Source organism: Homalodisca vitripennis, chromosome 4, assembly GCF_021130785.1.
Source record: "Homalodisca vitripennis isolate AUS2020 chromosome 4, UT_GWSS_2.1, whole genome shotgun sequence".
NCBI lineage: Eukaryota > Metazoa > Arthropoda > Insecta > Hemiptera > Cicadellidae > Homalodisca > Homalodisca vitripennis.
The window spans coordinates 78,082,159-78,108,870 of NC_060210.1; the positions used below are offsets into that span (position 1 = coordinate 78,082,159).

The 26,712-nt window shown below is 34.8% G+C and overlaps 1 protein-coding gene across 2 annotated transcripts in view; it reads right to left on the reverse strand.

The window, feature by feature from the left end:
- Nucleotides 1-1,048: 1,048 nt before the first annotated feature.
- LOC124359573 overlaps nucleotides 1,049-26,712 on the reverse strand; it is a 39,171-nt gene continuing 13,507 nt past the window's right edge. Inside the window, exons 1-10 of one of the 2 annotated variants that reach the window (XM_046812444.1) lie at nucleotides 20,429-20,506; nucleotides 14,961-15,133; nucleotides 11,324-11,670; nucleotides 10,953-11,233; nucleotides 10,689-10,866; nucleotides 10,425-10,600; nucleotides 8,904-9,029; nucleotides 5,481-5,595; nucleotides 4,093-4,198; nucleotides 1,049-1,742 (exon numbers count right to left, since the gene is read on the reverse strand). In XM_046812444.1, the coding sequence (XP_046668400.1) occupies nucleotides 1,667-1,742; nucleotides 4,093-4,198; nucleotides 5,481-5,595; nucleotides 8,904-9,029; nucleotides 10,425-10,600; nucleotides 10,689-10,866; nucleotides 10,953-11,233; nucleotides 11,324-11,670; nucleotides 14,961-15,124 (1,569 nt within the window). In that variant the 5' untranslated portion in view covers nucleotides 15,125-15,133; nucleotides 20,429-20,506 and the 3' untranslated portion in view covers nucleotides 1,049-1,666. Of the gene's footprint in view, nucleotides 1,743-4,092; nucleotides 4,199-5,480; nucleotides 5,596-8,903; nucleotides 9,030-10,424; nucleotides 10,601-10,688; nucleotides 10,867-10,952; nucleotides 11,234-11,323; nucleotides 11,671-14,960; nucleotides 15,134-20,428; nucleotides 20,507-26,712 lie in introns of those variants that run through there. The other variant, XM_046812443.1, reaches the window with a different exon arrangement.

A 26,712-nucleotide genomic window follows, 5' to 3' on the forward strand; every position in this document is an offset into this window, starting at 1 on the left:
ACAACTGAAATGGTACAAAATGTGAGACTCAGTTTTTTTAATCCAGGCTTTATTTCTATCAAGAAGTACATAGTGACCATTTCGAACATCTCATTTGAGTGAAACTGATTTCAAGATGTTTTACTATTTAATTTCTTAACAAAATTATTCACTAGCAATGGGGGATAACCAATTCAAACTTTAATTAGCCATCAAATTTGATAGGGTAAAATTAGTGACCTTTAGTTTGTGCCATTCTTCTCTTTTTAATACCTCTGAAATAAGGTGTTATTTACTAGGGGTTCGTATTAAAAAAAATTAACTTACCCCAAAAAACTTTCATAAGTCAAAAAACTCCTCAGTTGGTTATACAAATATCCCTCAAAGTAACTTACTCCATCTCTTGTTCATAAGAAAGTTAACAGGGGAGGGGGGACTTTTAAGACACCGGTATAACTATAACCTGAATAGTGTTATTATGGGACACTCTCTCAAGAAATATAATTACATTTTACAAATAATCAACTGTTCTATTTCAACGTCAACTATAGGTATTATTATATTTTGTTGTCATAGAGTTATATTTATACAGAATTATAACAGAATATTTATAGAGATATAGTTACAGAATTGTTTGTCGTTGTTTTGCTGCCAGTTATCGCTGTTGTTGTTTACTACTGTTATCGTTGTTGTTGTTACATTATATATTATCAGTTGTTACCATATTATTATAATTCTTGGTTTTGTTATTGTTTTTACAGTTCTGTTATCTGATCACGATTGTATCACTATCACTTTAGGTTCTTTACTGTACTATTGTTCCTGTCTTTAAGCCATCTTGCTTCACATTAGTTTAGTACTGTGTCTGATTAATGAGCTGACATTTGTAACAACCAATAGTAATCTCAATTGTAAATAAATTTTCCGTTAATAAACAAGTAAGTTATTATGTCTAATACATCTATCATTATAAGTGATTTAAATAAATTTACCCATTCTTTGCTTTATATCACACTAATCTATTCATAATTCCTAATAGGTAAACAATATTTTCAAAATAACAACACAGTTTTGAATCAAAACATAATTATGTTTTACTTACATAAAAATGACTAGATGCTATAAATTACAAAACATTTACATACTTATCATAAGCATTACTTTGGATGTAATAGTTGCGCTAGATTGTAGTTTATTTGTATAGTAATTTAGTGCTATGGCTACAGTCATATATCACATAGAACATCTTTGGCAAAACTGAGCTGGGAAGTTTGAATTCTAAAATTAACAATACTTTGAAATATTGAGGCACAACTGTAACAACATTTTTACATCTGCACACCGTAAGTTTAGGGTGTAAAGTACACTGGCACCATAACTTCCCAATTGTGTTTGCTTTGTTACCTATTAATTCTACTTGACACAGATTCCCAGTAAGGAAAGCAATTATTTTAAACTTAACTCATGCTATATTTTACATTTAGATAACATCTCGTATTCATAATAAAATAAATATTTAAATACGTATACACAAATAACATCAGAGTTATAACGCTGGTATCAAACTCGTTATTACATTTACAAAGTTCTTTGGTTCCTCGATGGCTCAGTTATTGAAGTGAATCACTCCGGAAGTCACACTAGGGTTTAGTTTGGTGGGTTAGCGAGTCTGACTCCTAGGCCGCTGTCACTCGTACCTCATGGAGTTGGGTGTGGATGTGATGACAGAGGGACCGCCGTGTATAGGCTCTAGCCCAGGGACACTGTAACATCACACACTGTTGTAGTCACGTGACATGAGCTGATAGCTATGCACAGCCGAGAGTTTATATTGCTTAAGGCGATATATTCTGTTTTCCCTTGGATTAAGAATGTTTTTATATTTCAGACGAAACCCCTAATGTTCCTTGTATAAAGACAGAAAATTTAATATAAATATTTTAATCACTTCACTAGGAATTGTAAGTTATTAAATTAAATGGGAATATCTTGAAAATCAGATACAAACAAATTTAAAATAAGGCTACGACATTTTACAGTACTCCGAAAAGGATTTCTTAATGATATGCCAAGTATTTTCTTGTAACAACTTGTATGCCCTTAAGAAATATTTAGATGATAACAAGTTATTTTCTTAAATTATAATTCATGATTGAGTGTAATGTTCCTAAATCTAATTAAAATACCTAAAATTGTATATCCTTACTTTAACAGTTTCCTTGGTATTATTAAGTTTCTAATAATTACTTGTCTAAAACTTCTCGTTAAGTAATCACGAAGTTTTGATCTGTTTGTCTCAGAGCGGTTATCTTAAACACTGGCTCTAAAATTTAAAAAAATCGACTTACCAAAGACCGAGTGCATCATATGAACCATGACTCATATGTAATATCTTTATAATGGCAGTGTAAGAGAATTACAACAGAGTAACTATCACAGACTATCTTGTCACTGCACCGCTGGTGTCAATGTCGACATTTCATATTGTAATTTACACAAAGTTCCATACAGCTCCTTCGTATATTGTTGGTGTAATTTTGAAAATTTGTAATCTGTTCTATAAAATGTGTTCGTGGTTAACTTTTGCAGATTTGGATATATGATAACATTATTGTATAAACATAAGTCACCTCAACTGTAGAGAGAAAGTGTTGGGCGAGTGTAATTGACGTGGGTGAGATTGATTATTCATTGTATTATTTACTCCAGAGAAGACAGTGAAAAATATAGGCAATTTATTTTTCTTCTTATTTTCAATTCTTAAGGTAAAATAATAAAACCCATTTAATTAAGATAATCGATAAATACAACATAGTCAGGTATTCATTGTACCAGCTTCTATCTTATTGCATTTTAATACTTAATTAAAAAACAAATACTCCAATAATAATTCTATTTTATTTCTGTGAGGTCATTAGTTTTCAAATAAACCATCAGACCCACATAACTTAAATAAAAGTTGTTAAATTAATATTATAAACAATTTAGTACTATAAAAATACGTGTTATTAAAAATGCAAAGAGGTACAATTCTAAAGAACAGGAAGTATATCTAATGCATATGTAAAATATTAATATTTTATTTAAAAATGAAAATTTGTATAAAGAAGAATTAAAATGATTTAGTAAATAATGATGGGCCTTTCCAAAATTCATCTTTACTGTATTTAATCTAAATTAATAATATTTATTACATATACATTATACAGACATAACCCAAAAAAAGAACTTATGATACAAAGATAATTACGTTCTGACAACTCCATCAATAATGGGTGCCTTTGAAAAAAGGTGATTTTTCAATTTAGTTGATTACCATAATGAATGGAGTGAACTTAAGGACTTTCAAATTAACGATAACCAGATTAAAGATATTGTACTTACCCTTTATAATCCCAATTTCGAGGAGGGATAAGTATGTATAACGGTAACCCAATCCTACTCATTTAAAGGTACAATGAAATACAATGAAAATATTGGTAAAAAGTAGAGGTCTCTAGGCTGACTCCATCTAGCACAGACTTTGGTTAGGCAGAATTTTGTCTCTTTTAAACTATAGCAATTTTGGATTGAGCAATCATAACGTATGGTTTTCATACGTTTGTTATTTTGTATAATCAATTTGAGATAATCATAGATGGATCATTCAAAAGTACGTTGACCTATAGGGGAATTGACACGCTCCCCCTTTTTTATTTTTGGAGCTGGAGAATGTAATTTATGAATCCATAAGGAACGTCCAAAAGAAATATTGCTACACGCCACAAACTAGATATGTAACACTCAGCCCTTCAAAAGTTAAGTTGGGAAGAGGACTTTAGAGTGTCTCGGTATTTTAGCCTGGATTCTGTCAGACTGGAATGTATCAATACTACAGAACTATGAACAGTCAGTTAATTTAGCGTTATCCTTAAAACACGTTTTATAGGCATGCCAAAGATGGATAAAGGTTTGAAGTAACTCCTGAAGAACCTAAATAGTCTAGAATTACCGTTACAAAATTAGATACTATAAAACATTAAAGTAATACATTTACTATAAACTATACATATATAGGTTTTTTTCTTAAATAAACCAAATTTCTGGATCCAGAAACAACAGGGCAACACTCACTTAGGGTACTGACGCCCCATGCTCTGTATCATGGTGGGGGGGAGAGAGCCCGAGGGGAGATAGTGTCCGCCGTCCCTGTCCAGCAGTGGCAGAATTATCTTTCCTTCTGGAACATTCATCGTGAACATTAACATTGAGAGTGGTCTTAGGCTAAACAATAAAGGTCCATTGTCACACTGTAGTGTTGACGAAAGTCCTTTATAAATGATTAACTGAACTAAATAAATTTTAAAACGTTTCTTTAACTGATAGAATAAACAAAATAAATATAATAACAGCTTATAACCTGTGCTAAGGGTGATTTTTACCAAACACAACCAAGGCATCTCGTCCCTCTCTATCAAACTTGGATAAATTGGATTTCATACAGAAAGCAATATTTATTTCATCCGACAGCCACTTTTATGGCAGTCACGCCCACCAGCTCCAGAAATAGTCGTTTTACAATTTCTTTGATTATTTCATTTGTTGATTTGTTTTTTGTAGAAATTATTAATACTCGTGGCGTTTATCATCTTACCAAGTTCGTTGTATGGTAATTTCTGTTGACCAATATCATACATAAATATTTCTCTCCAGAAAATTGTGTACTTTTTATTGAGAAACTAATGTGAATTTGAGCACAATTATTTAGTATCCAATATATTTCAGACTATGTACGATCTATCAGCGAACAGACACGGACCTCGATCGCTCTCTATTGGCCGAACATTGGACAAGCACAATAACACTGTTTTATAAACCGAAACAACAAATCCACCTAATAATATAACTTTAACAATATAAAAGTCATTATTGAATAATTACGATAACTCTGACGCATTGTAAAGATTAAAATTCAAGGCTGCATTGCGTAGTGGTGACAATCCTTCAGTGTATCGACTATAGTCAGTCAGGCGAGGCGACAAGGTCCAAAATGTTATCTTAAGTAAACAGCGTGTCGACCTTATGGTGTTAGCACAACGATAAGCCTACCTGGCCGCCTGTGTGTCCCAGTTCAGCAGTTATTGTATCAACTATGGGACACACCTGCACGCTCACATCCATATCTACTATTATAGCTGGTCTAAATTTGAACTTACAATTTCAAAATTTAAATAATTTACAAACAAGGTATAGGCTGTGTCTTTGTTACTCTTTAATAATATTGATAATATACTTGTATACTATTTCTAATTTACCATACGGGAAACATTGATTTCTTTGAAATTTATTTAATTTCTCTGTTATACTTTCATTTACCAAGTAATCCATAATTTTTAAAAGGATATAAAGTATATCGTAAAATTTATATTTTCAAGTTTATTTTTTACTACGATTTTTTGGGGCATTTTGAATAAAATAATATATTTAATGCACAACAATGAGTTTATCTTAAAATTACTTACCCGGTTTTTCAGTTTTCATTAGAGGACTTGTAGTCATGGGTCCTGATGAAGGGTTTTTGGGTTTCCTTTTGCGAGTTTGAATGCCATCTTTCTTCATAGAGATTGGCCTGTTTACCTGTAAATTCGATATTTAGTGATACAACAAAATCAATTTTAATGTTATCTTTTTTATGTAGAAATCGGATATTTTAAAGCATTTTACATTTGAACTACTAATTTTCAATACAAATATTTTTTAGTCACACTATCAAAAAGGCAATTGGTTAAAGTCTGCACTGCAGCCATTTTGTATTTATTGTGATAAGCTTTTTGTATACAAGCATACGCTCTTTTATCTCTGAAACATTGCCAATTACATAGAGTTGAATGTGATCTTTAGTGTTTGGGGGATAGGTACGTAAACCTATCAGTACATACAGGAATTGTACATTATTTTAATTAGTCACAATAACATAGATCTATTGCAGGGAAATAAATTATACTAAAATTAGGTCCACAATGATCTGTAAGTAATAAAATAAACTCTTTCTGAGTAAGTAAGCACAGCAAATATTTAACAGACATTGAATTTCGTGGGTCGATAAATTAAGTATTCGTTCCTTTTAGTTCTTTGTGAGTATGGAATGAGAAGAATGCACTATTTAATTCCAAGCTAGATTGTATAACACTTGTTTAAAGCTTGTTTTTATAATAATTATTTATTACCAAAATCCCGAAGGCATATTCGATAGCCAAAATCCCTAAATAGTGAAGCACGCCTTGGATTAATATCAAAAATATATATTCTGTTTTTAACTTTGGTAAGAACACCAGAATGTTTTAAAAGAAAACTACTTCAGATATTTTCTAATTTCCATTATTTTGCTTTCTTTCTCACTTAAGTTACTTTTTTACTTTGATAACTTTGCCAGCTCAAAACGTTAATTGATCCATAGCCTGTTGATTACTGCCACTGAGGCGAAGCAAAGATGTTCAAAATGGAATAACTTAAATTTTTGAACAACAGACATATGTATGCTTACGTTTCATAAATACTAAAAAAGAAGAATTTCTATATATTAACTTAAAAGGGGTGTTTTGATTTTAGCTCACCTATTGCAATTAAGTGTAAAAACTGGCTAATATTTTGGGACCTGCTTCTCATTTTTCAACATTTCAACTGTGTGGACAAAAAAAAACATTCAGGATTATTCTGGTTTACTTCATACTCCAAAGGATGAATTTAAACGAATCAGATTTTGAATGTCCTAACCAATCCTGGGAGATCTCAATATCGTTAAATACGCTAACATTCACAAGAAAAGCAGAATGCTAATTAAATAGGCTCTATCTAACACACGCTAAACAGGTCGAAAGTTGGTTAGTTTGCAGATTTTGAATGTCCTAACCAATCCTGGGAGATCTCAATATCGTTAAAATACGCTAACATTCACAAGAAAAGCAGAATGCTAATTAAATAGGCTCTATCTAACACACGCTAAACAGGTCGAAAGTTGGTTAGTTTGCAGATTTTGAATGTCCTAACCAATCCTGGGAGATCTCAATATCGTTAAATACGCTAACATTCACAAGAAAAGCAGAATGCTAATTAAATAGGCTCTATCTAACACACGCTAAACAGGTCGAAAGTTGGTTAGTTTGCAGATTTTGAATGTCCTAACCAATCCTGGAGATCTCAATATCGTTAAATACGCTAACATTCACAAGAAAAGCAGAATGCTAATTCACATAGATAGAATGTAATTAAAATAGGCTATCTAACACACGCTAAACAGGTCGAAAGTTGGTTAGTTTGCAGATTTTGAATGTCCTAACCAATCCTGGGAGATCTCATATCGTTAAATACGCTAACATTCACAAGAAAAGCAGAATGCTAATTAAATAGGCTCTATCTAACACACGCTAAACAGGTCGAAAGTTGGTTAGTTTGCAGATTTTAATGCTATATAATTAGTAAAATGTAACAGAGATCCCAAAAATATTTATTTAACCCTATAACTTTAATTCTAATGATAAAGTTTTGAAAAAAAAATATTATTAATTCAAATTCTATGTATATGAACTTATAATATTATGCTGATGTACAGCAATAACAATATCCATTTCGAAAAGCAACGCCTGGCCTATGAGCGTGTTCTAGTGACATATTATTAAATATCCAAAGATTGCAACCTGTACGACTGGCACATCCTGTGTGGGTCGCACAAACATTGATGACATGTGATGACGTCTGACTCTAGGATCCGTGGGTGGAGGATGTCCGATGTCCCAAGATTCGGGGTTCCCTGAGCGTAGGATGTCCGGCAGTGTTGAGGAAGTCTCTGTTGATCGACGGAAAGGGAAGTAGAAGTCAATATTTGGCGGCGCGAGTCACCCACTTCCCCCCTCCCACAATTCAACCCATCTTTAGACTTTCCATTTCCATTTAAATAAACTGTACCAAATTCATTACAGATATAATCGAATTTGATCATAATTAGAAACAGGCTTTACATATCTTAAGGCGTGGAAAACTGTATTTATCGGATTACAAATTGAGTCCTCTATACTGCTCTCTACTGGATGGACTCCTCAGAAAATCAGCTGTTAAGTGAATTCAGGAGAACGATATCGCCTTCAGCTTTGAAAACGTCGCTAAATACTTACGGATTAATACATTTTAGTTCTAAACGGAATCAACTCTTTTACGAGCAATTATGAGCTGTTGAAAAATGTAACTATTAAACTATGGGAAATAGTCTGGATTTACTGACTCCTTTAGTGTACGTTTGTTAAAGCGTGATAAACCATATTTATTATTTATTTATATGAAGCTGTATCAAATACAAAATTATTGGCGACTACAAAAAAATAGAAGACTATTTTTTAAGTAGACTAATTATAATTACTATTGGGGACAGTCGAAGAATACACATATATTTATTTTATTCCTATATTTTTACCTGAACAGGAAAAATCGAAAATTGTTTGGTACAAAGAATTGTAAAGATACATACTGTTAAAAAATTATAAATTTGATTTAAAATTTTTAAAATGAAGAAGCATGAAATGAGCAATTAAGAATGCTTTCGGGTGTATGACATACAACCAATTTCGTCAAGGTTTTACACGTAAGGTCATGAATCAAGTATGGTTTAATGGCTATTTATTTGACTAATTAAAATTAGTTACGCATAATATCCATTGAGATTACATTATGGAGAATTATACAGTTATTCATGTCTATTATTATAATTGTGTAACAATTTTACACCGTGAAAGCAAAAAGATTTCATAAACACCAAAATTATTATACTTCAAAAATGTTGTATATACATAAAAAAGTACTTGTAAAAGCTCTTCTTAATCAGACTTGAGTTTTACAATAAAATCTAATTAATATAAAGATGCAGATAATCAACTTTTTACATACAATAAACTTACATTGTGTAATTTAAAATAGAGGCCACACGCGTTGCAGACTGGTTCACCGTTATTGTTGCGCCTCCAGAGTGTAGTAGTGTTAGTGCTACAGTTGGCGCAGGACACACCGGTGCGTCGGTTACCCGTCTGTAACACAAACAATAAACTTATATTGTTTAATTGAAAGTAGAGCCCACACGTAGTAGACTGGCTGGTATTTGTTATACTGTACATTTGTAAAATGGCAAATGCAGGCAAGTGAAGTTTTTGTTTAATATTTTAACAGAAAATGTATTATAATTTATAAGGCAAAATATTCGCTTGGCTGCATTTATTAGGCCTTACATGTGTAAAATAGCAAATGCAGACAAGAGAATGTGTTGTGTGATACTGCGACAGAAAAAGATTACGATAAGTGTTATCTCAAGTTATCTACCGATTTTCACAGAAAATAAACATTATTAATAACAGTTTTTAAATAACCGTGTATTCTTTAACGTTTGTCGATAATAACGTGGATCAAAACAGAAAAATTCAGTTGGGCTAAAGACGTTATAATATTTTTTAGTATTTCTTCACTTTTAAGAATATTATATTTGGAGATCTACACTTACGATCTATCACGTTGATTAACGTCTGAGTGATAAGTATATCAGTGTACTTGAGGACACAATGTGTACAGTTCATCTATCGAATCCCAATGCAAATACTATAAATAATCAAGATCAGTGTGGCAAGACAGTTTTATCTAAATCAATCTTCTCTGTCTTTAAGAAATGGGGAGAGTCTGAAAAATATACATTCAGAGCATAACGAGTTAATTTCATTAGGCTATCTTTAGGAAAACAAGAAATTTCAGCATCTTTCTGTATTTTCTTAATTTGGTGTAAAGGTGTGAAACCTCTCTTACTGAGTAAAATGTTCCAAGAAAGAATCACATTTTAAGATTTTTCACTTTGCGATTTTTGTGATTTAGTAACAGTTGCAGAGAATTTGCCTAAATTGACGCGTGGGTGATTTTTTTAAATTGTGTTAAATCTACCGTTAACTATAGCTTTGTAACTCAGCAGTATGAAGAAAACTGATTTTAAAATATCACAGTTTTTAGTATATTTCTATGCAAGAACATACAAACGTGAACCTTCATTACCAAGATATTTTCTTCGTTATAGCTAACTAATTGAAAGTTATAGTGATTCAAAGTCTACGCCTCGTATAGAAAGTACAATCATTGCGTTATCCGTATCACAGATATTGTTTTTTAATTGTATTCTAATATATGCTTGTGTCCATGACTAAATTAAATTAACGTACTCAATTGGCATTTTATGTATATATAGTTGACGGTATATCTTTTAGCAATACCAGCACTGGATACCAGCAATTAAGTATTGTGTTTTAGTGCATTAATCGGCTACCTTAAAAGATTGTTTTTCTCAAGCAGCATTGATGTACATTTACGTCACACATGACAGTTCCAGTTGTAAATTTGAACGCCGGTCTAACACTACACTTGTTAGTAAAGTGCACATGATAACTCACAGAGGCGACCTTCTTCTGGTGTGTCCTGACAGGAGGGCGGTTGACGCCGTTGATCCTGTTGTAGAGTCCACAGGCGTTACAGAGATGGTGGCCGGTGCCGTCCCGCCGCCACAGGGGCGTCGAGTTGGCGGCGCAGTTGACACACTCCTTGATATCAGACCCGTTCAGCACTAGGTCTGCACAGATACAAGGTATGATAGCACTGTTACTACCGACACAAGAAGTACTGAGGCATGTTATCAATGACTCCGGTGCATGACTCACTTTGATCGTACTGCTCGTCCATCCACGCACTGCCGTTGCCACTGTACACGAACCCGGGCGGTGAACTGATGTGGACCGACGAGGAGTCCAACACCGCGTTGTTAGGGTAGGCGACGTACTCGGAGGTGGGCCAGTATTGGGGGTCCTGCAGCTTGTACCGGGGTCCGTACACGGTCACCTGCAAACCGTGGACAGTGACAGTGCTTGAACACGAACCGTACATACCCCGTTCCAATGTGAGCCGACTATCTGATTATTCCGTACCTGCTGTTGTCCTTGGCCGCCCTCATAGTGGTTCGGCAGGACAGATTCTTGGTAGCCCTTGTCCGGTCTCATGTACACGACCGCCCCCCCTTCCTCCTTTGTCACGGTAGGGTAGTACCCCAGCTCCTCGCGGTACTGGCCGGGGGCCGGGTACGGTGGCGAGTTGTCCTCACCGTAGGGCGGCTTGTGGTACTGTGGCTGGACCTGGGTCTGGGGCAGGGTCTCCAGCGTCACGTAGGTCGTGCCGTGTGGTCCGTGGGCAGCTACGTGCTTCTCACTCCCTACAACGACATCCATCACACCTTAGTTGATATCATTTACTGTCAACACATGTCAGCATTACCTTCTACACAACACGTGACACTACTGACCTTCCTCCCGTTCGTACTTGATGTGCAGGCTGTACTGTCCATCCACCTGGTCGCTGTAGCGCTCGTGGTGGGCTTCCTGGTTCATGATTCTCTGGTAACCCTCTCCCATGCTCGCCAGTAACCCCTGGCAAGCACCTGTTCCGTACATCCCTTGGCTCCTCGCCACCTCGTCCTCCTGTACCGACAGGAATTGGGGTGATCGCTTCATCTCCTGCATTTCCTGGTGCAGCGCCGCCGCTGGAGAGTTCTGGTGGAAGGCGGGTGGAGGTGCCGGGGAGTTGTGGGCCGAGGAGTGCTCCGAGTGGCCCGGAGTCGGCTGGTACTCCTCGGGTGACGGCAGTTTTTGTCTGTAACCGGTATTGTAACGATTAAACAAATAATAATAATAATAATAATAATATCCTTTATTGCGTGAAACAATTACAATATTGCATGGCATGCGTCAACGTAACTATATAAAGTAGATAAGTACATCAGATAAATGATATTGGTCAAGGTAAATACATACAATGCAATACGATTCTTGTATGTACCAGAACCGGGGATTACGTGGTTGTTAATTTCAAAAATTTTCATCCCAGCGGCCCATCATGAACTCATCAGTTGAGTAAAATGCCTTTGACATAAGAAAATGTTTTAGTCGAGTTTTGAATTTTTTTGTTTCATTGAGTTGTTTGATGCCTTCAGGGAGCCTATTGATTAGTCCGACTCCAACTTGAGATGGTAAGTGTTCGAAAGCTGCCATTCTGTGCTGTTCGACTCGAAAGTTATTCCTGCCTCTAGTCCCATATTGGTGGACATCCCTACCCTGCACCAACTCGCATTTAAATCGGCAGTACAAGGCCACCTCGAGAATATAGAGACAGGGAAGGGTCAGCAATCCAAGCTCCCTAAAGGCATATTTGCACGACTCTCTGGGGTTTAATTTTGAAAGAATTCTTACGGCTTTCTTTTGAGATCTGAAAACTCTTTCAAATCTGTATTTGGAACAGCTTCCCCACAATCTCAAGCCATATGTCAAATGTGGATGTATCAGACCGAAATAGGCCATTTTTAATACATCCAACGAACAAAATTTTGCAAGATTGCGCAGGACATAAATTCCCGAAGCAACCTTAGAGCAAACGTTTTCAATGTGATCGTCCCATGTCAGCCCCCGATCAAGGTACATTCCAAGGAACTTAATGGAGTCTGTTTCTTCCAGAAGGAAATCGTCCACCATCACCGCGGGTCGAAGCTCTTGCTCTTGTTGTTGCCGAAGGCAAAAATGTATGACGTTTGATTTTGAACTGTTTGTTTTCAGATTGATTCTGGAGAAATATTCGATGCATGAATTCAACTCAATGAATGACTCCATTTCAAGTTCGTTTTTTTGATTTTGATCTGATGCAGAGAGTCGTGTCGTCAGCATATTGAATCAATTTTCCATTCTGGATTGCAGAATTCAATCTGTTGACGTAAATTAGAAAAAGGACTGGCCCTAATATTGATCCCTGTGGGACACCGTAGGGCATTTTAACTTTGCCTGACAAGACACTCGCAATCTGCACGCACTGCTCTCTATCTTTTAAATAAGACGAGATCCAATCGTGCGGCAGTCCCCGAATACCACTTGACCACAACTGGTGCAACAGTGTTGCATGATGCACACAGTCAAAAGCTTTAGAGAGGTCGAGGAATATGCTTAGCACGTGCTCTCGCCTCTCTAGGCCCTCGACAACATTGTAAATGAGATTCGTTACAGCATCGATTGTCGACTTGTTTTTTCTGAACCCAAATTGTTCGGGACATAGAACCTCGTAACGATCAAGAAATTGTTCAAATTGTTTGAGAAAAGCTTTTTCAAAAATTTTGCTGAAAACTGGGAGTATAGAAATTGGACGATAGTTGCTTGGAATGCAAGCATCGTCCTTTTTGAAAATTGGTATAACTTTGGCAATCTTCAATGCTGACGGGAATACGCCTTGAGCAAATGAAAGATTGATCAGTCGGGTGATTGGAGTCAAGAGGTATTTGAAGCAACCCCTGAGCAACCACACAGACATGCCATTGGTGTCACTGGATTTTTTCGGTCTCAAATCCCGCACGATACGGGCCACCTCCACCTCACTCACAGGAAAAAGAACCATAGATGAGATCGGTCTCGTCAATGGATCATCGCGAGGGCTATCCGAAAATGAGTCGTCTGGTTCAGCCACAGTTGAAAAAAAATTGTTAAATTCACTTGCCACTTCAAACGGATCATCAATTATTTTATTTGTTGTTTTAAGTGTTGGAATTGAAAATTTTGAAAAACTTTGTTGTTTTGTGCTGTTTTTTATAATGTTCCAAGCGCTTTTTGAAAAATTGTCTGATTGTCTCAGTTTGGTTTCGACATCTCGTGCCTTGGCCATCCTTATTTCTTTTCGATAATTTTGCTTGAAATTTCGAAAAAAAGTTTTGAATTGTTCGTTTTCTGTCCCTACATATATCGAATGATAAAACTTGAGCCTTTCTCTTGATTTGAGAATATCCTGGGTAATCCAGGTATCTCTTTTCCTTTGAAAACGCTCTTTGAAATTTTTGAATGGGCAGGTGACATTTAAATGAAAAATTACTCGCTTTAAAAATGCATTGAAGGCTTCCTCCACTTGATCGAAAGAATCCAAGAATGACCACGACTCCTTCCTGAGACAATTGTTGAAAAGATCAACATTTGCAGACTTTAAATCTCGTTTTATTTTCACGGAGGGAGGTTCAAATTTTGGTTTGGTGTGGGTAATTATGGCTTCCTGGGCGAAGTGATCCGAGATGGCCGCGTTCAGAACAGAGATCGAAACGTCTGGGATGTTTGTGATGACGTTGTCGATGGCCGTACTCGACGCGGCAGAAACTCGTGTTGACAGTAATGACTTGACTACTGTAAAAGCTTTGAAAGGCAAATAAAATAAGTTATAAATACATTATCTACAACATATTAGTGATCCATTTTTGAGGTGTGCAAAATTCGAAACCTTTCATAACTCTCTCAATTCCATAGGACTTTTATGAAAGCTGTGTGAAAACTGCTATAATCAGAGCTGCGCCTTTGGCCTTGCTTGCACTTAATTTATTTATGTGCTATTTATTGCGTCTATGCAAGTTTAGGTCACATGACATCCTGGAGCATCGTCCAGAAGAGACGGGTTTCCCTGGAGACATAAACACCACCTTCGTGACTAAAGTGCTACAATAGGCCTACAATCTCAGAGGATTTTCACCCAAACTATAATCAACCCATGCATCTATAACTCAAGAACTACCACGCGTTATCACTTCCTTGTGAAGGATACAGACTTCAGGTCAAAGTCCTGGAACTATAAGGCGTTCATTATAAATGTGGGAGAAAAGATTGTAGGAAAGAATCATTGGTTGCTGCACACTGACTTAACAAATGAACTGAAAACATCCTCAGTATCCATTTGCCTCATAAAGCGTCCGTGTCAGTTTATGACCAAATTCATGCATTTATGAAAATAATTGCCCAGGGTAGCTTAGAGAAAAACTAGTCAGTAGGCCTGGCGCTTTACTTGCATCAGCGAACTTAACTTTTAAGCTATTTATGAGTTAGTTACCAATAAAACATCAATAGTTTGTATAACTGTATGGATCAGCTCACCTGTTGTCGTGGTACTGAGAAGGTGAACTACTGTCCTCACCCCGAGGAGCTGTGGTGATGTGTCCGGATGTGGTGATGGTCCTCACCAGTTGCTGGCCAGACCCTGTGCGGATCACCCCAGGCCCGGGCGTGGGGCTGCCGGCCTCTTGGTTACTGTCCTCCATGGTTAATTTCTAGGCATCACCACAGATGGGGCCTTAGATTGACGTTATGAAAGTAAAACTCACAGCACAACATTACTATACATACAAAACTATTTACTGATGGAATAAATTGATACACCCTTCATGGACCGTACTGAGGCATACAGAACACATCCTGATATTGACAGTAAATTGTAAAGGAATAAAAGTTCCCCTGCAAATAATTTATTATGAATATCATAATGATTCTAAATCAGTATTAAAAACGAGACGAGAGGAAATGCATTGTCCTAGAAAGAAATCTGAGCATTTAAACTGTTTAACTGCTAATTAAATAAAATTTATACTATAAATAGCTTTAGCTATCGTAAAATGAGTTTAAAATGTTAACATGTATATCGGTTAAAATGTACATAATACAAACAATATGAAGTTAGTTTGATTAGTATTTAAAGAACATCAAATTATCGCTAAAGTCAACAGTGAATACAAGAACAGCTCAAATATATTTCACCCATGAAAGTGACCATATGTCACTCACCCTGGTTAATTATTTTTTTACAATTACAAAAATACAAATACATAGCTAAAATAGACAAATAATTTGAGAACGTAACGTGATATCTAATAAATACTGTCAATCAGTATCATTAAATGGCCATTAATTGTCATGGCAGTAGTTCCGTATTTATCGTATTTACGCTATCTCAGCTCTAAAATAATTACAAAAAGCTTAATTAACCTTATAATGATTTAACATCCCGGGAAGACATTTCTTCCAAACCACATTATAAAGGTTTTTATTGAAATCCATCCAACTACAAGGCGTCTAGGAAGTCGAGTAGACACTGTTTCAACTATGGGTCCATACCCCGGTCTGTCTGGCCCTTACCACAAACACGACCGCGCTCTGTTTACTTGTCCAAAGTCTATTCTCCATCTTTCGTAAAATTCTGTCAATAACCACATTTGTAATCATGATGGTCATAGATAAAGATTTGTTTATACAAATGCAGTGAATAAATTAGTATGAATCTACTTAAAATATACGCACTGCAAACATATACATTACAACAAAATGTTCGCTATGAAAAATATCTCTTACGTATTTAACTAATTTAAATTTGAATAATATCAAAGCAGTTACTATCACAAAATGTTATCTAGTTATAGTTATCAGAAAATAATAATAAACCTTTTATTACCCCCTAAACTAAAAAAATAATCGTTTTATTATGAGAGGTCCAAAGTTACAATCTACAAATTTGTTGTTTAGGCCTATGATATATAATAAATAATTAATTAATTAATTAAGTACTTAAATCGTAATTGAAAACAATATTTTGCTGCAATTCCTTATTTCCAGACTTTTCGCTTAGTTGTTAATAAATATAAGTTTACGAATTTGTATTTACAAAAAAGGCCCCATAACCTTTATTGTTTCAACTAAAGAAATGACTTAAATATAGATGTATGTATATATGTATGTATGTAAGTATAATGGTATGTTTCGCATTGCCTGTAAAGATACTCACGAGAAGTGGTGATGCCAACAAGGATGGCATCTTCTGCTGTGTATTAACCGTACACTAAGCAATGGACCGAGACTATTGTGGTCCCCAAGGCACTGAGCTCGGCCCGATACTGTTTGTCAGGATGTTTACTCGCTCCGCTCTCGTTGTGACGCTCTTCCCGTAGAGCACCCCTTTAATTCTAAGGAACGCGTTTCATTCGTACAGTGACTAATATATGGGCTAGTATTTGGATAACTGTCAAATATTTGGCATGCTACCAAATCCTGTTTAAATTATTTTAATACAGTACTTACAATGCATTGCTCAATTATGTAAGAAAGCTACACCATTTTAAATTTAAATTTTGTTTTGAGAGGTTTATAGTTTTACATTTTCCGATTAATACTGACGTTTATTAACAGCATTATCGAATACCAATAATGTTTCGTGTGGTATACATTGTTAAAGTAAAGATGTGTTATTTTACCAGGCGAAGTTAGGGCTAAGAAGCCCTTTCTAACACTTAACCTGGGGACCAACGGCTTCCCCAGCCGAACCATCACCAATGGCCGGGCATTGTTCGAATGTAAGAAGTGCTTTTATGTTGCTGGAGTGGTTTACACACATTATAGCCTTGACGGAATGTATAGCCTACTTTCCAAAATAAATCATTTCGTATTTATACCTCGTACGTTTTAAGAATAGTTGGTAAACAAAGTAAAAAGTGTGTCTGTATGGACTATGTATAAGAATTATATCTTACCTTCATTACCTCCGTTTTAAACAGTAAATAATATAAGTATATTGATAATTAATTTAAGGCTGTGTTAGAACTAATACAATTTTTATTGTAGCTTTTTATTGCACTGTGATCCTTGAGGCCACATTATCATCCTTTACTTCGGAGTGTACTAGAACTAAATGTTACGCTCATGATCCAAAACTATGTTAGAGACTGCCTTTATCTACGGTCTCGAACCAAATGAAAACCTAAAGTGGCAATAATCATTATCCCTGCAACTTCCTAAGTGCAGAATGGTACAATCGCATGGAAAATGTGTACGTGTAAGTGATAAGTGATAATCTTCAATATTTAATGTTGTCATAAGTTTACGTACTTTTTACAAGAATTGCAAATTTCACTGAGCACCTTATAACAACAGAACTTTTCTTTCTTTATGTGTATGTGGAATTCGCATCATGAGTGTTTCTTCATTAATTGTAGTGAACATTTTAATATTAATTTAAAACACTTTTTAGAAATGAATATTTCTTTTGACAACTAAACTTTTCTCGGAACGGCAAATGCGTTACTATCAAGAATGGTAAGATAGACAATCTTTGAAAAGAAGCTAAGAATCATCCCTGGGGTGATGATATCAGTCGGAGAGGGAAGTTTAAAATTTAGTAGATTCTAAAGAACAGACGTAGTGCTGTGGTAAACGGTTAGACCTATTATCAACGCAAAACCTAGTTAATGTCTCAATTTTACAACTTACTTTTATGAGTTGTAATGATATAACAATCCAAATCTGTAAAGAATAGCTGGAATTTCAACGAGAGCAAAGTTGATCACATGATCACCTTATCGCTTTTTAAAGAACAACGTGAATTTATTACAATTGAATATTCTTCAAAGAAAATACTAGGAATATGACGTTCCCAACACACCTATTATACAGTTTATGTTATCATAATTTTTTTTTTTTTTTCAATATAATATATTATTATTAATGAAAATAATAAACTATAAATAATGAAAATTATATTTTACTGTTAAACAATTTGATAAAGATTACGCTATAGTTATCAAAAGAGTATTTTATATAAATAATAAATAATTAACTAATAAGTAACTTTAATATGTTTGAGAATTTTTAACAAACCTGACTGGGCATGTTTATTAGTTTAATTCGCTATATTTAAGAAGGTGCAAAAATATTTTCGCACTATTTACTAACTTTGTTTTCGTTAATCAACAATAGAATTCTCAGAAATATTTTTTATTTCTAATTTAAGACACATTTTGAATTTCAAGCCGAACACTATGACAACTTATTAGTTCCTAAAGCACGTTAGGTGCAACAATATTATTATTTTAAAATATTAATTTCAAACCGTACATGAGTATGTTTGCCAATTACCAGACTCACATAATATACCGAGCTGGGTGAATTCATGTGAACAAATCTGTATCAGTCCACTGTTCGAAATATAACAGGAATGTCAGAATATAACAAATATATCTGTAACAATAACATTAACTTGACAATTAATATTAACTACCTACCATTCGTTCTCGTAATTTCGGTTGGAATATTTTTTTATAACAAACTTTTGATACAGCTCTTCAGATACCTTTTCAGGCAAATTAATTTCAGTACAATCCTTTTTGGATGATCCCACGTTGAGTGGTAGGTTTTGAAACAAAATTTAGGTTCATCCCAAAGACAAATTATGGTTAATTATTTACAGTAGATGAACCATATTCGAGTGAACTGCATATTTTTATTTCTTAAACCCCAATCTTTTAATAGATAGTATTAAAACATGTCGTTTCTTTAAATTATTTAAATTAAAAATATAATTCTTAAGGTATAAATAATTAAAAATTAAAAGGGATAAAATTAATGTGTAATTTTTTATTCAAGGACTATGACTTTAAATGCAATAATATTATTCAAACTAAACTTTGATTGCATTTTCTATTCATCTCAAGAATTTACTCGATTTTTTAAGTTTTAAATTTTTAAATCTGTTATATAAAATAATATTAGATAATGTCCACATTTTAAACCTTCAAATTTATAAATGATCTTTGTATCTTTTAAAGCGTGACAAGACCACATTTTTAACGTTGATAATATGTTGAGTTTTCTCAAGTTTGAAATTTTTAACTTTAAAGAATTGACATTGATGGTGCACAATGTAATTACTATGAGCAACATTTATTAAAATAATATGATTATTTTGACGCTTTTTACGTGGAATATCAAAGTTTGCACTTAATTTAATTCATCCAAATTAAACTGTATGTTTTATTTATCCAAAGGTTGTAAATATAATAAAACAATCTTTGTTTTTTCTAAACTTGACATTTTTAAGCGTTTTCACCTGGAGAATGGTGCAGGTAGAAATACAAATAAATAACTCTTCGGTGTTTGATCTTATAGCCTACACAAGTGTGACTAAGACATGTATTTCCCCACAGTAGTACAAGGTACTACATAGATTATATGCAATATAACGATATACATTTTCAAAATACACAATTTAAACGAGATATTGAGCTGTTAACCCTAAGTCGATTGGGTATAAAAATAGATTTATGTGAATATACGCTTATGTAGTTTATATTACTTTCGAGATTTTCTAACGGTATTTACCACCAAATAATTATATAAATTTAAATTCTTTACTTTTTTTTATTTACTACTAATATTTCTTATGCAAATTCTTTATTTAATTATACAAACAAATTGTGGTACATTTTTGTTTTATGAAATATGTTTACTTGTTATGGTATCTTATAATTGACAAAATCACTTAGCTAAATTCTGGCCAAAGCCAAAACTTTTTTACAAAATATTTAGAAGTATTTGTAATGCCATAAAGATAAATTGATTATTCGGTACTGAAATTTATAAAAGTGGTATATTTAAGTCACATAAAAAAGTATATCGCTATTTATCTACTATTTTGATCGATAAGAAATAGTGATATGTGCAGTACAGCGCGGAGCCACCACACTTGTAGCGGTCAGTACTGCACGCGGCGCGGCGATGGGATAAGATATGATAGCTCTAGTTACCTGATAGTGTTATCACTGTGAAGGCCTGGAGGTGAGTGATATCAAGAGACTATATCGCGCGCCACACTTATCTCCGATTGGCCAACAGCCGGGATACTCGCTTCCCATTGGACGCCACACGGTCGCCATCTTGGATCTCTCTAGCTAACCTCACGGCGTAACACCTGTTATTAGGGTCGGGTTTATTGCGGAGACGAAATAAGCTGTCGTAATTTAATAGGATTTGCCGAATTATTCACAGCTTACCGTTTTAAACTTACCAGGATTATGTATTAAGGCCAAAACTCCACAAAGATCTATTTTACCATTTGGCAGTTATGTACATTGGGTTTGGTTCAGCATAATGTTTCACTAATAATGTTACTAGTTAAATAGTGAACCAAGAAAAACAAATACTAAAATATGGACGATAACCAAAATTCCATTGAAACATAAATTTAAATGTAATATTGAAATGTTCCTATGAGTAGCCTATCTTTTGGTAATGCGTAGTTAAATATAATTTTCTAGCCGATATTTCGGGCTTTTAATAAGGTGTATATAAAGTACTTCTATTATTTCATATGAAGGTTAATGTCTAATTTATAAATTACAACATTTCAAGTGCTTAAAATAATTGCTCGTATTTCAGCTTTAAAGAGACTGTCACAACGCAACATTTGTGACACAGTACTGCTGAACTTACTTTTGCTGTAAATGTTGGCTACACAGTACAGTAGATAGCAACCTTTTGAATGCTAGATTTATGAAAGTAAAGGTCAAAAATAGATAAAAAAGCATAAAAACCAAGTAGAATAAAAAATAAATAAAAAATTCGAGTAACTCAATTTTCACTTTTTTCTCGTAACTTGTAATGAAGCAGCAACGATTATTCTTCTTTTAATGAAATTGAATTAATGAATACTTATGGAACACCTCAAATATTATTGAACCGACTTCCTCAAAACTTGGCACGTAAGCACAGTTATAACAAAGCTACATCTGTGATTGGTGTCCCTTGTAGTAGAGTGGATAGTACTCACCCCCAGTTGCCCAAGTTCAACTTCTGCATGAGTAAGGCAACTCTAAAACATAACATGCCGTAATGTTGTCAACCTGTGAGTAGATCTCCAGAACATCCCTCAAGGAAATAGCGATATCTGGCTGTATAATTATTTATTAATAAAATATTTTAAACTTTGATACCCAGCCAAATGTATTATAGGCTATCCACGTTACGATTTCAGATGGTACACGGTTCCGAATCCACCTCAAGCTACCAAATACAATACACTTTATTTTTAGTTATGTGGATTTGATGATTGCTTCCCTTAAAAGCAAGAAGCCCTACAGAAATAAAAATTTAATTATTGGAGTGTGTGAATTTTTAACTTAATAAATGAACACAATAACTGTAAACAGCTCTGATGTGAATTATCGTTTCTTTATTAGAGAGAAACTTGCAACAAAACGTTTTAACAACTTTCTTTAAAAGAAAATGTCTGAGTTATAAATGTGAGGTTACTGTACTTTTTACAGCACTCAACAAATGTCTAACCTTATTATTAATTATTACTATAAATTATACTGTTATTAGTGTACAGTACTACCCCTATATATCGCCCTATACTTCTTAGCGCATAAAGTTAGTACAATAAACCATGTAGTTATTAAAAGTCTACTTTAAACAGGTTTTTACACCAGGATGGTATTGTGCAATGGTGCTCTAAGTCTGTTACCTGACAGACTTTAGAGCATTTTTAGCAAGTCCAGTGGATTACTGGCAGTTTGTAAATAGTTTGTTCGATTTAGTTCGAAGTTTAATTTAAGCTTACACAATCGTTTAGAAGTTTTAATGTGGACTGAATAGTGAATAATGTCGACTACAATACAACAAGTTGTCTTCTGATGTTACTATTGCTATACCTGCAGGAATTTATGTTATAGCAAATATTTTAATCTAACGAACTCAGGTATGTCAGTGATTATTTGCAAAAAGTACAATGCACACTACAGAAGTAAATCTGTATAGTTAGTTACTTTAGATCTAGAAGGCAAGTATAAGACGTGAATAGTTGTTTATGCAGTCAATTTCATACTAGGGAGGTTGTACGTGCGAGGCAGCCCCAGACCGCTGGCCCCTCTTGCCATGAACCCGACAGCACAGGATGAGAGCGGCAATCGAGATCCAAAATGGCGGCTGATCACGTGACATCATTTAATAAAGCCCCAGTTTGCTCAGCTCTCGAGAGATAACGGTGTTATCGTAGCGGGGCCTAGCCTGGAGCAAGAGAGCGGTGGCGTGGCTGTGCTGTGGTACCCGTACCGTTGTTCTGTACAATCCAGCTTATAATATTTCAAAACCTATTCTCCAAACCGACAAATTACCATCCTCTAATTCAAAGAATTTCGCCAAAGTATTGCGGTGAAATATTGGAAAACAGATTATTGATAAACAGATCTCCCACGATCTATTCACTTATCAAATTGTAATTTGAAAGTTAGGAAGACATGTTAAGCCGAATTGTTTTATAGCATACATTATGTTAAATGTTTTTTATTTGCTAGCCACAGTTCCCTTCATGTAATGCTGTTTGAAACTCTGAAGTAGTTGGAAATTAGCCCAACTCTACTAAGAGCCTAGATAAATTGTCTCTTGTAATACATTTCGCTCTGAAATGTGAAGATTGACTATCGTAATGTAGTTTGTAATAGTAATTCTTTGATACAAGTACTTCTAGAACTGTGGACAATCGACACCACAGTACACCACAGTTGGGACAGGTACAGTGGTGTGTGGTGTGTGGTGTGCAGGGGAGAGTCCGGCAGACTCGGCTGTCGCCGCATCCACCTTCCATCACAAGACCGGGCGGTTTGGCACTTATCTCCGCGGTCTGCATACATTGATAAGACCTATAAATTGTAAGGCCCTATCTGTGGAAATATTTGAATTCTGTTTGCAGCTATATATAATAATCCTGGTATCTTGCGCTCGCCTATCTTCACGATAACATATCACAGACAGATTCCTGGTGTTGTTCTCCCAGTGCGAGGCTCTCGGTGGTCGGAGAGGGTTCGGAACTGCGGGGAGGTTCCCGGGTTCCCGGAGTCCTTTCGGCCGGGAGAGCAGGACCCGCGGGAGGTGTTGTGCCGTTTCGAGCTCGCATTCGAGCTGTGGATAACTTGTGCTCGCGTGACAATGTGACAAAGGGAGCTTACATACGGGTTTGTTGTGTTATCGTGAGTGTTGTGCAGGCTGATGGTCAGCTTTCTTTACTCTCATTCCTTTATGTTTAACGGTACTTCTGTACGTGTGTTCTGTGTACGTGTGCTCCAGTTGTTAGCATGTACCTCTCTCGAAGTTGGTGTTTTCTTCTCTCCACCGAAGACTCCTGCCCCCAGTGAGCCTACGACTCCCGAGATCCCTAGTTTCGACTGCACATCTCCCTGTTTCACCACACATCGACAGTGACGGTGATGAGCTGTTTCACCGCTCCCCGTCTGCTCGCGAGGTTACGCAACTGTTGACGCCCTCCACATTCAAGTGTTGTCAACTGCTGATAAGCGAGGCCTCGCCAAAGTCGAGGGTCCACGTGAGTTCTATTCTCGAGTGCTATTAAAGAATATTTCCTTAATGCTCTAAAATATCACGAATGTTAAAAGTTAGAGCTGCATGTAATGACTGGATAAAATCTCAACGATCGTGTTTGGCAATTTGAAGTGATTATTATTACTCACACGAATATAATACGAGTACGCTTAAAGGCTTACAATGAATGTTTTACTGTACATTTTACCGAGTACTCGAGCAAATCCGTCAACACAGGAAAGACCCAATCTTAAAATTCTTATTTGTAAAATATGCGATTTTTAATTTAATTTAATCCTTAAAATATAAAATTGTTAAAATAGGGAAGAATCTAAAACTCTGTTTAAGTGAAGCCATTGTTTTCCAAAGTAGGATATGCAAGACTTATATGTAATAACTAGCTATCTAATGTCAAGAAAATTCATTAATAATTCGGGTAAATGAGTCATACTTAATCGGAAATTGTGAGTCAGAGCCATATTGGACAACCAGACCACGTATGAACGCATAGCCTATTTATATCCTTTGTTTGTAGGTTATTTTTGACGATGGAAGGATTGTGAAGGAAGCAGGATTTTTCCGGACATTTGCCATCGTTCAGTGAAACAATAAATCAGTAACACTACGTTTCGAGATCTGCAATCTGATCTCTTCTTCAGGCAAATGTCCAGAAAATCCTATTTATATCGGTAGATAAGGAAACATTTATGTCAAGAAATTTGGAAATCGATCTTCTGTAACTACCACCACAGAACAAAAAATACTAATCGAATTCAAAATATATAACTCAATCAGTTTGTTAATCATACAATACATATTATAATTCCAAATTTTAGTAAGGATTGCTACAAATTAAAATAATTAAATAGCAATAAGGAAGTAAAACTGTATAACAAGTGTACAGCTGTTTAAAATATTCCAGGACTAATTTTAACATAAATATTTCGAGTAATTAAATCTTTAGAATGAACAACAATCACATATAAATAAAATAAAGGGACATCATACCACAAGCATGATATAATAATCTTTTGGAATTCAATTACCATTGTAAAGTCATGAATGCTAAGTTCGCGCTGCCACCCCCCTCCCCCTCTTAGGGAGATTAGTAATAACGTCCTTATAGTGAAACCTACATTTAATTTTATTAACCTATATTTTCCCTACGTGACAAAATTGAATGGTTTTTAAATCAATATTTTTTTAATTGTACGAATGTTATTTCTCTGTTTCTTAATTTTTCTCCTTGGTTTTTAGCAAGCTCATGTTTTCAATACCATGAATCTGAGAGTAAAATTCTAACGAACGCCTTGACGTTGTTGATCTCAACGTCGAGATAAGAGTCTTAAAATAGCAATAGCATTTATTATTCAATAATCCTTAAAGTAAAACGTAATTAATGATGCGTAATATGAAATTATTTTGAAAACATAAGGCCCCGATTTTTCCACAAAGAAACAGTTTAGTTCTCACGTATATGTATAGCTCTTAGATCTGCTTTAGACCGTTTAATCCACAATAATTTACATACCTAGCGTCTTAAAAGTTCCTCTCCCTACCCTCATTAGATTTCTTATGAATAGAGATGGAGTGATTTGCCTTGGAAGATGGTTATATGACCAACTAAGGAGTTTTTTATGTATGGAAATTTTTTACTCCATCCACCCAAATGAGGTATTTTGGGGGTAAGTCAAAATGTTGAAATAGGAACCCCTAGCAAGTGTCCTTAAAGGCCAAGTGTTCATTATAAGAAGAAGAAGAAAATTGCCACAAGCTAGAGGTCTTTAATGTTACTCTATCAAATATGGTGGGCAATTATAGTTGGAATTGTTTTATAAAACCCTCGCACTTTTAGGCAGATATAAAATGTCACTCACTAGTTATTTTGAGAACTTACGACACCAAATCTAAAAAAAAGTTATTACAAGAATCAGCAAACATCAACAACCATGAATAACATGGCATTTATTAGGTTTTGTTTTGTCTGATCGAAGTCCAGTAGGATATCCTGGGAAAACCAATGGCGGTTTTGCCATGTTATCTCTTATTGGTTACAAGTTAGTATGTGAGACACATTCCGTCCACTTTGACACAGTAACTGGACTGTATAACTAATTTTGGGGAGTCAACAATTTACATACACCCAAAACTCAGTTGGTCATATAAACATGCCCCAATGTATATCCCCCATCCATCCCTAGTCATAAGAAAGTTAATAGTGGGGGTGGGGGGGGACTTTTAAAATGCCCGGTTTATGAATCCTATAGTACATAGATGTATTTACAAGTTTATATTCATTTATACTATTTCTTGACGTATAGCTTTAAAATGTGTTACATTTTAGTTTCAGTTTTCTTAAATTTTATAACAGTTTTCTAGCATTTTCCTTTTATTTAATTGCTGTGTTGATTTTCACTTATATTACGTTTCTTGTTTCCTTTGTTTTATTTTGGAGGGTTAGTCCTTACTAATACCAACATATAATTTGCGAATATAAATAATTGTATTTAGATATAAGTTAATTTTATTATTGTGTTAAAAATAATGTAAAACCAAACTTTGAAGTAAGGTATGGCTCTGAATCATTAAAATACTTGTTGGCCGATGATAATCATTAAAATCGGTAGTCTGAACTAACTACAACTTTAACTTTAACAGAGTGGCAAAGAGGTCAATTTTATTCAGTGTAAAAGGGTTTACTTAATGATATGTTATT